Raw genomic sequence first — 15726 nt, 5'->3', positions numbered from 1 at the left:
TTAAATTAATTGCAAATGATCTAAATATATCAGTTAAGTGACAACGGCAAAGTAAACATGATTTCAGTATATGTTGTCTACAAGAAAATCACTTCATTCATAGCAATACAAGGGGTCTTCAAAAAGATCATGGAAAGATCTGTATTATCTTTTAATTCTATTTTTCCTCAAACTTTTGAAGTACCCTTACATAGACAGGCTGAAAGTAAAGCAATTTGAAAAAATATATCATGCAAACATTAATCAAAAGAAAGCAGGAGTTGCTAAATTAATATTAGATAAAGTAGACTTTAGAGTAAAAAAATTACCAGACAGGAACATTATATTATGGTAAAAGGGTCAATCCTCCAATAAGATATAACAATACAAAAGTGTATGCACCAAAAAACAGCTGCAAAATTTGTAAAGCAAAAACAGATAGAACTGGAAGGAGAAATAGATAAATTAACAACTACAGTTGAAGACTTCAACACTTCTCTCTTAACAATTGATAGAACAATTAGACAGCAAATCAGCAAATATATAGAACTCAGCAAGATCACCATCACTCAGCAAGATCTAATCAACATTTATAGAATACTCCACCCAACAACATCATACTACAAATTTTTTTTAAGTGCCCACAGAACATAGACCAAAACAGACCATATTCTGAGTCATAAAATAAACCTTCACTCATTTTAAAATACTGTAATTACACAAATGTATTCTCTGACCACAACGAAATCAATGTAGAAATTGGTAACAGAAAGATAATAGGTAAATGTTCAGTCACTTGGAAACAGCAGCACGTTTCTAATAATCCATGGGTCAAAGAAGAAGTCTCAAAAGAAATTTAAGAAAATACATTAAACTGAATAAAAATGAAAATACAACATGTCAAAATTTGAGAGCAGACCAGCTAAAGCAATGCTGAGAGGAAACATATAACACTAAATGCGTGTATTAAAAAAGATTGAGTCCCAAATGTTAATTAGGCTTCTACCTCACAAACCTAGAAAAAGAAGGGCAAACTAAACCCAGAGCAAGCAAAAGAGAGGAAATAATAAAAGTGGAAATTAATAAAATTGAAAACAGAATAACAATAGTGAAAATCAATGAAACAAAGAGCTGGTTCTTTGGAAAGATCAAAAAGATTGACAGACTGATAAAGAAAAAATGACAGAAATGACCATTATCACAAATGGTATCAGAAGCAAGGATATCACTGCAGACTCTGCAAGCATCAAAACGATAAGAAAATGCATAAATTTATAAATTAGAACACACAAATTTATAAATTAGGTAAGAATGGACAATTCTTTGAAAAATATAAATGATCACAACACACTCAGTCTGAAATAGATAATGTGAATAGCACTGTAGAGCTATTCAGTAAATTAAATTTGTGATTATGAAACTCACTCAGGCTCAGATGCTTTTACTGGAGAATTTTACCAAACTTTTAAAGAAGAATTAAAACCAATTCTACACATAATCTTTTCCAGAAAATAGAAGAGGAAGAAATGTTTCCTAATTCATTTTGCAAAATAAGTTTTATCTTGCTATCAAAACCAAAGACACTACAACAGAAGAAAACTACAGACCACTATCCTTTGTGGAATAAACCCAAATATTCTTAACAAAATATCAGAATTGTGCAATATACAAAAGAAACTATACACCCGGACAAAGTGTAGTTTATTCCAAAGTTGCAAGGTTCATTATTTGAATATCAATCAGTGTATTAACATGCTAACAAAGAAAAATCCAATGACTATATCAGTGTAGTAAAAGCATTTTAAAAATGTGTACAGCCATTTATGACAAAAACTGTTAGAAAAATAGTGTATTAGTCCATTTCCATTGCGTGTAACAAAATACATGAAACTGGGTAATTTGTAAGAAAACAAAATTTATTGTTTACAGTTTCAGAGGCTGGGAAGTCCAAAGTACAGGGAACACATCTGGTGAGGGTGTTTGGTGGTGGCTTTATAGCAACACAGGGGTCTCACATAGCAGGAGATGGTGGAGCAGAGAGAGAGAGGGAGAGGCTCTCTCGTGCTGTCCTTTTAAACTCCTCAGAACCACATCCATGACCACCACTATTATTAATCCATTCAGTAGGGTATGGTACTCATAATATAATCACCTCTTCAAGGCCCCACCATGCAATTGCCATAATAGTATTTCCCACCCTCAACAGTTACACTGGGGATTAAACTTCAGTGACTTGGGGGAGCTATTCAATTCACCGCAAACAGGAATATAAGAGAACTGCCTCACCTTGATAAAGAGCAACTTCACAACACCTACAGCTAACATCATACTTAATGGTGAAAGACTGAATGCTTTCCCCCTAAGATCAGTAACAAAGCAAGAATGTCCCCTCTTACCACTCATACTCTACATGGTGCTGGAAGTTCTAGTTATTGCATTAAGGAGAGAAAAGGAAGTAAAAGGCACATGGATGAAAAAAGGAAGAGATAAAACTGTCCCTGTTTACAAATGACATGATTATCTATGAGAAAATCTCAGGAAATCAAAAAAAACCTCATAACTTGTAAATGAATTGTGTAAGATTGTAGGATACCAGATAAACACGCAAAAATCGATTGCATTTCTGTATCCTAGCAATGAACATGTAGACACCAAAATTAAAAATACATTACCATTACAATCACAGATTTAACACGATTCCTGTCAAAATCTAGCAAGATTTTTTGGTAGATAGAAACAGGTTTATTCTAAAGTTCATACAGATAGGTAAAAGAATCTAAATAGCTAAAAACAATTCATTAAAAGAATGGCGAAGTGGGAGTAAACAGTGCACCTGATTTCAGGACTTACTGTGTAGGTTCAGTAATCAAAACTGTATGGTTTTAGCAGACACATAGATCAATAGAACAGGATAGAGAACCCAGAATTAGACCATATAAATATACCCAATTGATTTTTGACGAAGGTTTAGCAGTTTCATAAGAGAGATAGCTTATTCGGTAACTGGTTTTAGAGTAGTTGGGACATCCATAGGCAAAAAAAAAATAACCTTAATCAAAGTCTCATGCCTTACGCAAAAAAATGAACTCAAAGTGGATCATGAATGCAAATATCAAACATAACACTTTTTAACTTTTAGCAATAAATTATGGGAGCAGATCTTTCGGGTCTAGGGCTAGGCAATGATTTCTTAAGACTTAACACTAAAAGCACAGTTTATAAAAGGAAAAGTTGATGAGGTGGACTTACAAATTTTTTTTAAGTTTGTTTTGCTCTATTAAGAGGATGGAAAGGCAAGCTACAGTATGAGAGAAAATTGACATGCACATATCTAACAAATGACTACTAACTAGAATATACAAAAAATTCCCAAAACTCAAAAGTAAAATGACAGTCCAATTAGAAAATGGGCAAGAGAGATGTAGAGACATTTCACCCAAGATGATATACAAATGGCAAATAAGCATATGAAAACATTTTCAACAACATTAATTAGCCATTAGAGAAATGCAAAGTAAAACCAAAAAGAGATACCACTGCACAACTATCAGAATAGCTAGAGTAAAAAATAGTGCAACACCAGATGCTGGTATGGATGCAGAGAATGGGTCAATCATACATTGTTGATGGAATGTAAAATGACAAAGCCATTCCATACAACAATTTCGCAGTTTCTCAAAAAACTAAGTATGCACCTACCATAAAACCCAGCAATTCATTCCTGGGCATTCATTCCAAAGAAATGAAAATTTATGTTTACATGTAAAACTGGCCATGAATGTATATAGCAGTTGTAATAGCCAAAGACTGGAAACAACCGAGCTGTCATTCAGCAGGTGAATGGTTTAACGACTAGTAGTACGTCCTTACCATGAAACACTACTCAGTAATAAAAAGGAATGAACGATTGGTATATGTAGCAACCAAGATCAATGTCCAGAGATATGCTGATTGAAAAAAGCTAATCCCAAAAGGTTTCATTCCATTTATGTAATGGTTATATAATATAATCTCGTTTATATACTGTATTGTTCCTTTTATATAACATTCTTAAAATAGCAAAATTATAGAAATGGAGAATAGATTAGTGGTTGTCAGGGGGTTATGTAAAGGATGGAGGAGAAGGAAGTAGGTATGTTTATAAAAGGGCAACATGAGGGTGGTGATAGAAATGTTCTGTCCTGATTTTATCAATGTCAGTATCCTGTTTGTGATATTGTATTATAATTTTGCAAGATTCTAACTTTGGGGGAAATTAAGTAAAAGGTATAGGAGATCTCTGATTACAACTGAATGTGACTCTATAGTTCTCTCAAAGTAAAAAATTTAACTAAAGAAAAGTGCATCAAGTGGGAGAGTACCTTTTGGTGAAGTAAGTGACAGTGAGGTAGAAATGGATTTTGTAAGACTTTGGAATACCAAAATTAATTTTGGATTTAATTCTTTAGGTAATAAATAACTGCAAAACAATTTTTTGATTATGGGTATGGCACAAAGTGAGTAAACAGAAAATTACTCTGAGTGCAGTTTATAGAGTAAATTGGCTTACGTGTATAATTATAGATTATGACAGTGTTTTACAAATATCTTCTAAAATACCTTAGTGTTTGGATTTTTTTTTTTTTTAACGAAAACCTTAAAAATAGAATTGGGTAGCCTATTATTAATAGTTTTAAAAGTACTAGCATTATGAAATTACATGAAATAGCCCATTTAGTTTATAGATGTTAAGTCCTCAAACTGGTATTGTTACTGGAAGTACAACTTTAGCAGAGATTGATAGACATGCTTCTCTTTTTAGGTATGGGTTAATATCTTGGTGTTATTTCTAACTACATTGCTTGGATCTCTGATTATCCTTTCCCACTGAAATAACATAAATGATGGCTACATTTCTGAAACACAGATCTCTGAGAATCTGAAAAGTTTGGGACCATTTCTTCAGATAGATGGACCATCCACCTAATTTTTCAGACAACAGGGTCCACAGATCACCTGAAAACTGTCTCTGAATCTCAGTTTTAAGAAACTCTGTGAGAAAAAAAGTTCCAGAGTATTTGTATATAGTTAATTTCAGTGTAGTATGTAATCATGCAAAAATAACCACTTAAATGGGCATCTATTTTGCTTGGACAGTACCTGTGGCAGCCACCACATGAGATCCAAAAAGTTTTTTAAAAATATCTCATATTGCAGGAGGTTTACAATGTAGTTTAAGAAAAAGCTGTATTTATGAAATGATTATTAATAATGTCAGAATGAGAATAGGGTAGTTTCTGATTTTAGAATGGGAAATAGAATTCCTGATTTATAAATAAATATCACGAAAGTAGCAGAGTGAGATAGGAATATCTGTATTTATTCAAAAACTAATTTAGACTTTATGCTGGACCCTGGGGATAGTGCAATGAAATATAAACACAGTCCCTACCGTTATGAAGTTTACTGTTTTAAGTGGATTAAATTGTTCAGGAGTGGAATGAAGGAATAGTTCACTTTTGGTCCCAATGTGCAAAAAAAAAAAAGGTTTATGGTGTAGGTTGCATAGAGTAGTGAGGGTATACTTATTGTGCCAAGAACAATTGACCTTGAACAGATTACTTAACCATTTTGAGCCTCAGGGTCCTCATCTGTAAAGTGGGGGTGATGATGGATAATGTAGTAAGGTATTGGGCACAGAGCATGGCAGTTAGCAGGTACTCAATAAGTGGTAGCTACTGCTCTTATTATTGGTTTGAACAATCTTGATGAATGGCTACTCAAAAGGAAGAAGGCACTCAAAAAGGAAGAAGCAGGATTTTAGGGGATGGAACATAATTTTAAGAAGGGAAAGGTGGATGTTCCTTTGTTTCCAAGGCAGTATGAAGACTTGCCTGTCTAGTATAAAAAGTTGTATAGAAAGATAATAATATGTGTAATTGCAAACAATGTATAATATCTTTAAAATAAATTATTACTCTTTTACAATTTTCTTGATTACTTTTAAGTAGTTTTTGTTTTGTTTTTACATGACAGTAGCTTTTATGGGGCAGTCTTTTATAATATAAAGACTTTGCTTACCAACTTTTACTCATTAATTTTTCAGAGATTGGAAATGCTTATGCTGTTTTAAGCAATCCAGAGAAACGAAAACAGTATGACCTCACAGGCAATGAAGAACAAGCTTGTAATCACCAAAACAATGGCAAATTTAATTTCCATAGAGGTTGTGAAGCCGATATAACTCCAGAAGACTTGTTTAATATATTTTTTGGTGGTGGATTTCCTTCAGGTAATTTAATGTTAATTATAAATATATTTTTAATGTTAGAGATCCTTACCTCTAATTAGGCTACTTAGAGGTTTACCTACCTTCTCCCCTACATTTCTTCTAGTGTTATGATCCTGTGATGGTTTTTCATGAAGGCAGGAGAAAAATGTTAAGGTTATTACTTTTACTATAACCTGTCTTTTTCCTAGAACATATTTTAATTAAAAAAAAAAAGAAGTGTATAGACATTTTGTGTTTTATATAAAGCTGAAGAAAGAGAGTGTAAGCAGGAAATCCAGTGACAATGTCTTAGACAAGTGCTGTTACATGGGAGGTATCTTGCACCCTGGATGACTACTTGACATTGGTTCTCTGGAGATTTTTGTAAACATTTTATTAATAACATTATAGATTGCTAATTTGGTTGTGGAAGTCCATATCTGTATTTCCACTGAAATAGTAAAAAAGTCTGATATCTTATATATAATGTAAGGGTTTGGGGTTTTTTTATTACATTAAGATAGAAATAAGCTATCAAAGTGTAATATTGTAGTGGTACTACTAAATGAGTAGATTTTATAGTACCAGCATAAGTAGGATTGAACTATACTTATATTTACTGTGAGCTATTTGTGTGGAAATTAATTTTCTTTGAGAGTAGCTTCTCCAAGGTGCTTAAAATTATAGCTCCAGTCTTCTTTTCAACATTTATTTCAGGTACTGAGTTAAACATCACATTTAAAATTAGGAGAATATGAAGGAAGCAATATAATTTGGCCCAGTGGTCCTCTCTTAATGTTATTGAAAAAGATAGTGGTTATTGAAAGTTTGTGATTATTGATGCATTTTGCAAAGCATATTTGAAGGAAAGAGGATATGTAAATACAAATTAATGACTGAAGATATAACTTGTGTTTTGACATATTAGAATACATAATTACCTCTCACAGAAAAATTATTGAAAGTAGTAATTTTGACTGAAAATATTCTAGGAACAATTAGAAATTTTTCAGGTAATAGTGAATGTTTTTTTTTTTTGATAGTAGATTTGCAGCTCTTTTGCCAGTTAATAACATAGTTTACTTTGTCAGCAGTAGCCATTTCTGATTGGTCATCATATTTGAAAATAACTTGAGTATCTATGTGCAAGAGAACATTTGATTAAATTGTGGTCTTTCTATACCATGATATATTATACGGCTATTTTAGAAAAATGAATTAAAATGCTATCTTTTGATATCTAGAGATGTTTGCAATTCATTGATAAATGTGGAAAGTAAAGTTTCAGAATAATGATCCAAGGTTTGTAAAAACAGCCAACCACAACAAGTCCTCTTATATGTGTAGCATTAGTGAAGAACTCCTACTCAAATTTCCACAAGTAAGAAACTTCTGTCTTGCCTTAAGGAGGCAAAGTCTGGGAAGAATCATGCCTTTTTCTGTCTGCTTTTCACTCATAAGAGGAGAAGGCAGTAAGCAATCACTTCTTAAACATGCATTATTTTAGTAATTTTAAAAAAAGAAAAATATGCAAGAAAATATGATTTTTCTGATCATAATTGCTCTCCCTAATTTAACCTTGCTTTTAATTTTCTAGGTAGCGTACATTCATTTTCAAATGGGCGAGCTGGTTATAGCCATCAACATCAGCATCGACATAGTGGACATGAAAGAGAAGAAGAAAGAGGAGGAGATGTATGTTTATAATATGATTAGAAATCACAGAATGGCAAATTTCAGCTCAGGAAAAGCAATTAGAGTTTTCTAAAAATAGGGCAAGTTGTTTTAGGAAGTAATCAGTTTTTTCTTACCAGAATTGTTTAATAGAGACTAGAAAATCCCTTAGGGATATTGTAGGAACAGGGGTAAAGGTAAGGGTAGAGGGTTGTTAGGCAGTATCACCCCTTCAGATTTGGTATTCTATGATTCTAAAGAAGATACAACTGCACTGTGCATGTTTTGGAGGTAACTTCTTATTGTTGGTCCTAAAGAGTTTAGAATTAATACTGAAAAGCTTAAATTAGAAGTAACTTTCTTTGTTCTAATGCAATTATACCTAATTGTCTGTAGCAATTAAATAACACGAAGTGGAAAGGTAAATGGAAAGAACACTAGACTAGAAATTAAAAGACCTGGGCCCCAGCTCTACCACTCATCAGCTCCCATCTTCCACCCTCAAATCCAAGGTAAAAATAGTTTTGCAACCTGCAGCATATTGATAGAGTCTCTATGTGTGTGAGAAAAAGAGAGACAGGGACTTGTTCATCTGTAAAATGATATCAAGTTATATCAGTGTCTTTCAAATAAAAATCTCCTGTTGATGTGCCTGGAAAGTTGTTATTTTTAATAATTACCTCAGGAGTATGATATGATCAGGCAGATTTGAAAGCACTGAACTAGATGATCTCAGAAGTCCTTTCTGCCTCAAAAAATGTGTGACTACTGTTGGGTTATTGACAACTACAGTTATATGACAATTTGTTATTTTTTGATGATTTTTTATAGGGAGGTTTTTCTGTGTTTATCCAGCTGATGCCCATTATTGTATTGATCCTCGTGTCATTATTAAGCCAGTTGATGGTCTCTAATCCTCCTTATTCCTTATATCCCAGATCGTAAGTAGCTAAGTGAAATTTAACAAAATGAATTGTTGCTGTTTCTTATCTAGCTTCCTTTAAAGGGCCTTGTGCTCTTTTAAACGTTTAAGTACCAAATCTGTTACTACAAGTGTACCAGATTTAAAAATCTCTATCTAATTTTTAAAATAGTTACTTAAGTGATAAATTTGTGTTATGTTGTTCACATTTCTGTTCCACTGTGGATAAGGACAGAAGCGCTATATTTGAACATGATAGCAATTTAATATGGTAGTTAATGTGTTGGCATTAAAGACAAAGAATATATGAAAAACAAAAAGAGTAGTGATTGATCTTACATACAGTTGTGTCATTAAGGCAAAATGACTTTTCTGTTTGTAAAATATTAATTAAATAAAAGCAAATACTACTTTTTTTTTATATGAGGTATTTTTCTACATATACTTTATATAGAGTATATACTAGAGGTTCGGATATAAAGGAAATTTAATACATTATCCGTTCTAGACCACTTTAATGTAATACAATGAGCATAAAGAAAACTTTGTAAAATTATATTGGCAGTAATTTTACAGTATTAAAAACAGATTGTCCTAAAAATAAGAATTAGCTTTTTATTTCTTCCAAATAAGACTTTTATTACCTAAAAATTGAGAGAACTTTATAAGAACATAGTATATTAAAAGTGTGGTTACTTTTTTATGACATGAAATTGTGGTTTTAGGCAATTTGAGAAAATATAAATAAATTATTACCAATATTAACTTTTTAATTATTATTATTTTTGTTAGATTGGTTTGTAGTAGCATATTAGAATGTCCAATTTTAATTTTAAAATGATCGTTCTTTTACAGTGGATCAGGGCAAACTATTAAAATGCAGACGGAAAACTTGGGCGTTGTTTATTATGTCAACAAGGACTTTAAAAATGAGTATAAAGGAATGTTACTACAAAAGGTGGAAAAGAGTGTGGAAGAAGATTATGTGACTAATATTCGAAATAATTGCTGGAAAGAAAGGCAACAGAGTAAGTTCATCAGATGTTTAACATTTTAAAACTTATTCACAGCCTTTGGAATTGATTACTGTAGATTTCCGTACTCAAGGAATGTTCTGGAATTCCCTGGCACATAATTAGAGCTCAATACTTAAATGAGATAATATGTTTTAAATATACGTGTGGTCTAACACAGCACTTGGTACACAGTAAGGACTTAATAAATGGTAATTGTGTTATTGTTGTTATCAGTAATTATCTGGTTGAATAAGTGAATAATGGTAAATTTCATTGTCTACTGTAAGATGCATCACTATTTTATGTTTCCCTAAGAAAGAAAAAGAATACTGGCAAATAAACTGTGATATCAATTTTTGAGATGCATCCCGTTTGAGAGTTAAGTTTGAAACTCTTAATTAATTTAGCTTTAACATTTAGCACTTAATGTACAATGAGTTTTGTTGACATTTCATTTTCCTTTATTTACTTTGTGCATAGAGTAACCCTCAGGAACTTGCTTAGCCTTTTCCAGCCACAGTTTCCTTAGTTTATGAAAAAGCTGTACCTTTAAAAAGGTTGACCATAAGAATATGCTGAAATGATGCGTGTGAATTGATTGTTATTATGGTTCTTGTTTTTGTGGCTGTTATAAATAATAATGTAGACCATATAGTGTAGTGTTAGGAGCACTAACTTTGGAATTAAATGACTAAAGTTGAAAACTAGGTCTGAAGTTTTTAGCTGAATTATTCAAGTCAGATATTGTAACCTCTGTGAGTTTATTTCTTCTTGTATAAAATTGGTGATGATGAGTGGAAGGAGGAAATTATAGCTGTCGTTTATATAATGTGTATTGCTTCAGTCACTGTGCAAAGCACTTTATGTAGGAGGGTACTTCAAAAAGTTCATGGAAAGATTCGTGTTATCTTTCAATTCTATTTTTCCATGAACTTTATAAAAATCTTTTCATGAACTTTTTGAAGTACCCTCATATGTTAACTCATTTAATATCCACAACAACCCTGTGAGGTTTTTATACCCATTTTACACATGAGGAAACTGAGGCAAAGAGAGATTAGTAACTTGCCCAAGGTCATAGAGGTAATCTGTGATTGAAAACCAGACAGTTTGTCTTTAGAATCCAGACCTAGTGCTCTGAAGTCCTCTCAGTAATAACTATAGGTTTGTTGTGAGAATTAAATCAGGCAGTAAAGTGCTTCACACATAGTAAATGCTCAGAAAATGTTAGAATTTAGCATCATCTCTTGCTTGCTAGGGAAAATTTGATAAAATGTAACTTTTTGTGTCCAGTCATGTGTTGTGTAAGGATGTTTAAATCAATGATGGACCACATATATAACAGTCGTCCCATAAGATTTTAATGGCTATACCATATAGCTTAGGTGTGTAGTAGGCTATATTATCTAGGTTTGTGTACATACACTCTATGATGTTCACATAATGTCCAAATGACCTGATGATGGATTTCTCAGAACATATCCCTTTTGTTAAGTGACACATGATTTTACTACTGAGAGAGTTTTTACCCTCTCTGGCCATGGTTTCCTCATCTATATAAAGGTAGTTAGGGCCGAGCCTGTGGCGCACTCGGGAGAGTGTGGCGCTGGGAGCGCGGCGACGCTCCCGCCGCGGGTTCGGATCCTATATGGGAATGGCTGGTGCACTCACTGGCTGAGTGCCGGTCATGAAAAAGACAAACAAACAAACAAACAAACAAACAAACAAACAAACAAACAAACAAACAAACAAACAAACGAACGAACGAATGAATGAATGAATGAATGAATGAATGAATGAATGAATGTAGTTAGAGGAAATGTGACCTCTTTGGCTTCTAATTCTATGAATCTGTGAAATCAGTCTGTTCTCAATGTGGAAAGGGTTACTTTAGTCTAATGGTTTTCAGGTTTTCAGCTAGGAGTGAATTGCTGTCCCCTACCCCCACAAACCCCCTGATATTTGGTAATGTTTGGAGACATTTATGTGTGTTGTCGTGGAGCAAGGGTGGGAGTGGGAGGGATTGCTACTGGCATCTAGTGGGTTGAGGCCAGGAATGCTACTAAGCATCCTACAATGCTCGAGAGCGCTCCCTCAACAAAGAATTATCCAACCTCAAATGCCAGTAGTGCCAAGCTTGAGAAGCTTTGAGGGCAATAAATAACAAATTTTATTTATTTAATTTTATTTTATTTTTTGATCTCCAGTACCTTGCACAATTCTTGGCATATCATAGTTATATAGTAAGTATTTGGTGGAGGTATAAATAATTGGATGAATAATTTATGAATTCATATGAATGAATACATGGAAAACATGCTTATTTTGTTTAAAATGAATGACTGGCATATTAAATATGTCTGCTTTCAAATACAAGTTCTAGTTCCCAGCCAAATACAGATGATTTTTGGATTATACATACTTACATTCTGTTAACTTGAATAATTGGGGTTGACTGTGTAATAAGAAGGAGGAAGGAAAAGTTATTCATATTTATAGGAAATAGTATAACATGGTTAGAGTATAGGCTCTGGAACTGCCTCACAAGATCCTGACTATACCAATACATTTCCTAGACCAAGTTACTTAACCTCTCTAAATTTCAGTTATCATTAAAATATGGACAATAACAGATAATATATTTTAGCACTTAACATAGTGTCTTGTACCATTAAGTGTTCAATATTATTATTTATTATAATTAATGATTACTTTTTATTGCATCCAACTATAAGCCAAGTGTTTTTGCTTGGCATAATCTAGTTTAATCTTTTAACAATCCAGCAAGAGTGATATTAATAGGTTTCATGGACCCTTCAGTCCATGTTCTGTCCACTACACTAAGTTGTCTGCAACTATATTACACATTTAAGTGGGTATCTTAAAATTGCTATCAGAAGTTTTAACTAAATCTGCTTTTAAGTCATTCATCTATAAAACAGCTTGCTTGCATTCAAAGTTATCAATGAAACAAAAGACAAAATTCTTCAAAACTAAAAGAGACTAAAGGGACATAATATCTAAAAATAGTGTATAATCCTGGATGTGATCCTGGATTGGATCCTGGATGTGGGGGGAAAGTCCATAAAGAACTTCATGGGACAATTGGTGAAATTTGAATATGGACTGTACATTAGATAATGGTATAGTATCATTGTTAACTTTCTGGGTTTTTTTGTTTGTCTGTTTATTTTGGTGGCTGGATCTTAAGGGGATCCGAACCCTTGACCTTGGTGTTATCAACAGCATGCTCTCCCAAGTGAGCCACCGGCCAGCCCCCTCATTGTTAAATTTCTGAACTTGATAATTATATTCCAGCTATATAAGAGAATGCTCTATTCTTAGGGAAAACATGCTGAAGTAATTAAGAATGAAAAAGGTCATGATGTCTGCAACTTACTCTCAAATGTTTGTGCAAAATAACTACAATAGTAACAATAGCCTTTATTGTAGAGAGAGATCTAAAGCACTTGACAAAATGTGAAGAATTGGTCGATCAAGATAAAGAGTTTTAAGGTGTTCATTGTACTACTCTCAACGTTTGTGTAGGTGTGAAATTTTTTAGAATAAAATTTAACAAATTCAGTACTTCTATAAGTTAGGAGTTTTGTGATGATTGAATGTTTTATTTGTTGATTAGGATTAGATTATCTTGTTTAATAAAGTCATCAGATGGATGATTGGCCAATGGATATACTACTGCTAGGGTTTTTCTGTTTTGGAGTCACTTCTAAATACTCGCTAATGTCTAGATTGGTAAAATAAGTGTTTTATAGAATACCAGCAGAAATCAGAAATTGAAAATGACAGAAAGAATATTAGATTAGGAATTGATTTAGAGATCAGCAGTATGAGCTTTCATTTATCTAACTCTTAAGTACCTTATTTGGGAAGAGTCATCTGCAAATGTATTTTACAAGTACATTATTTGTAAATAAAGATATAGTATAACATTGATTGAGTTGTTAATTCTATTCCAATTGATTGAATAAAGATCAATTTCTGGAGATCTTTACAAATGGAATACACTGTCACCTGTGAGTATATTTAGAATGTGGTTCTGACTGATGGATATAAACTAGATGTCCTTTATTTTGGCCATTGTTTTTTAGAAATTAACTGATTTTTTTCTTTTCTTTTCTTTTCTTTTTTTTTTTTTGTTACATCTTCTCTAAGTCCTCCCACCCTTTAGAAGTGTTAGTAAACAGTGAAATGGCTGGAAGTAACAGAAAAAACAAGGGCTAAGAATTTTGATTTGTAGTTCATATATTTATCATTAGTAGCTGTAATATCCATACATTGAAGGAAGCCTCAGATGTACTTATTTGCTGAATACTGCTCTTATGATTGTATAATGATTATACAACAAATGTTTTTCTCTGTGTTCCTTTAGTAATGTCATTATATATTTTTTTAGACTCAAACTCAAAACAAGTTTTTAAATTTCATACTTAACTCTTGGGATAATTAATCTGAAACCTTAACAAAACATCACAGCAAAAACAACCACTAGCAGGACTGAATACCATATGGTATTTTTAAGATAAGAGGCCAAGATGTTGCTTCAGAGCACTGTGGTTTTAAACTATTGGGGACAGGAGTGGAAGGAAAGGGTTCCAACATGAGTTGACAGGATTCTTTTTTTTTTCTTTTCTGTGTTTGTTTTATATGCTAGGTTGGGTTCCGGTAACGTTTTCCTTTATTTTTTTATTTTATTCTATTTTTTTGTCTTTTTGTGACCGGCCGCACTGCGCTCAGCCAGTGAGCGGCCCAGCCATCCTCATATAGGATCCGAACCCGCGGTGGGAGCACTGCTGCACTCCCAGCGCCGCACTCTCCCGAGTGCGCCACGGGGTCGGCCCCTAAGGTTTTCCTTTAAAGAAAAGTTTTTAAAGCTTTTAAAAGTAATACTTGGATTTGTTTTTTCTTTTTTTCTTTTTAAAGTCACTTAATAGAAAATATATTGAAGGGCTTCTATGAGACATCATTTGAGTTTAAGCAACTTAGGTAATGTAAATTATTATTTAATTAGCAAAATATTTTTGTTTGTTAACAGAAACAGAAATGCAACATGCAGCAAAAGTATACCGTGATGATCGACTCCAAAGAAAGGCAGATGCCTTAAGCATGGACAACTGTAAAGAACTGGAGCGGTTGACCAGTATTTATAAAGGAGGATGAACTGGAATTTTTATTTACACCTTTTAGTGTACTCTTTCTTTTTTCTGTAAGTAAGTTTAGTTTCATCATGAGAGCTGAAGAAAAAGATTTGATATTAAAAACTACTGAATGGTTGATTCCTGGAATCTTGGACTGTTTATGACCTACTGGCTCCTTTAAACAGTGAGAATTGAAAACTAAAATTAATATTTTAGTTATGCTTCTACAACTATTTTCATTTTAAAAGCTTATATGATTTCTAACTAAAAACGTCTTGAGAAAAGATTATCACACCTTTAGCAATTTCCACCTTTAGTGATTCTCCATTTTTACCCTTATCATGTAAATATTTATGGAATGACCATTTTGTGTATATACAGATTATTGCCCTTTTATTTAAATTCTTTTAGATTTTAGCTCCATGAGACACTTCAGTTTAAATTGATAGCATAAATGTTATATGAAACAATTACATTTTCCTTGTCAGGTGTTGAATATGTGCAGTTTAAATAATGAAACTTTTTTCAGAAAGAAAAAAAAAACAAAAACTGTTTAACTTTGTGTAAAATCTTATAGCATTATTAGCTTAGAGGGAATTGATATTTTTAATATTGCCATTATATTCCAGAATACATATATATTGAGATAAATGGACTGGTGTACAGTATCATTTTGCTATTTAGTTTTATGAATTTCTAAGCCATGCGTAGATATGAAATGCTATA

General features: G+C 32.7%; 1 protein-coding gene across 2 annotated transcripts in view; it reads left to right on the top strand.

Annotated features, from left to right (window-relative positions):
* DNAJB14 (DnaJ heat shock protein family (Hsp40) member B14) overlaps positions 1–15385 on the top strand; it is a 41133-nt gene extending 25748 nt beyond the window's left edge. For both annotated transcript variants that reach the window (XM_063108454.1, XM_063108455.1), the window contains 5 exons: positions 6065–6250; positions 7827–7924; positions 8735–8844; positions 9681–9853; positions 14898–15385. In XM_063108454.1, coding sequence (XP_062964524.1) covers positions 6065–6250; positions 7827–7924; positions 8735–8844; positions 9681–9853; positions 14898–15022 — 692 coding nt within the window. In that variant the 3' untranslated portion in view covers positions 15023–15385. The remainder of the gene's footprint in view (positions 1–6064; positions 6251–7826; positions 7925–8734; positions 8845–9680; positions 9854–14897) is intronic.
* Positions 15386–15726: the final 341 nt, after the last annotated feature.

This window comes from Cynocephalus volans, chromosome 9, assembly GCF_027409185.1.
Source record: "Cynocephalus volans isolate mCynVol1 chromosome 9, mCynVol1.pri, whole genome shotgun sequence".
NCBI lineage: Eukaryota > Metazoa > Chordata > Mammalia > Dermoptera > Cynocephalidae > Cynocephalus > Cynocephalus volans.
The sequence above is the reverse complement of the archived record's forward strand: the minus strand, read 5'-3'. Positions and strand labels throughout refer to the sequence as shown.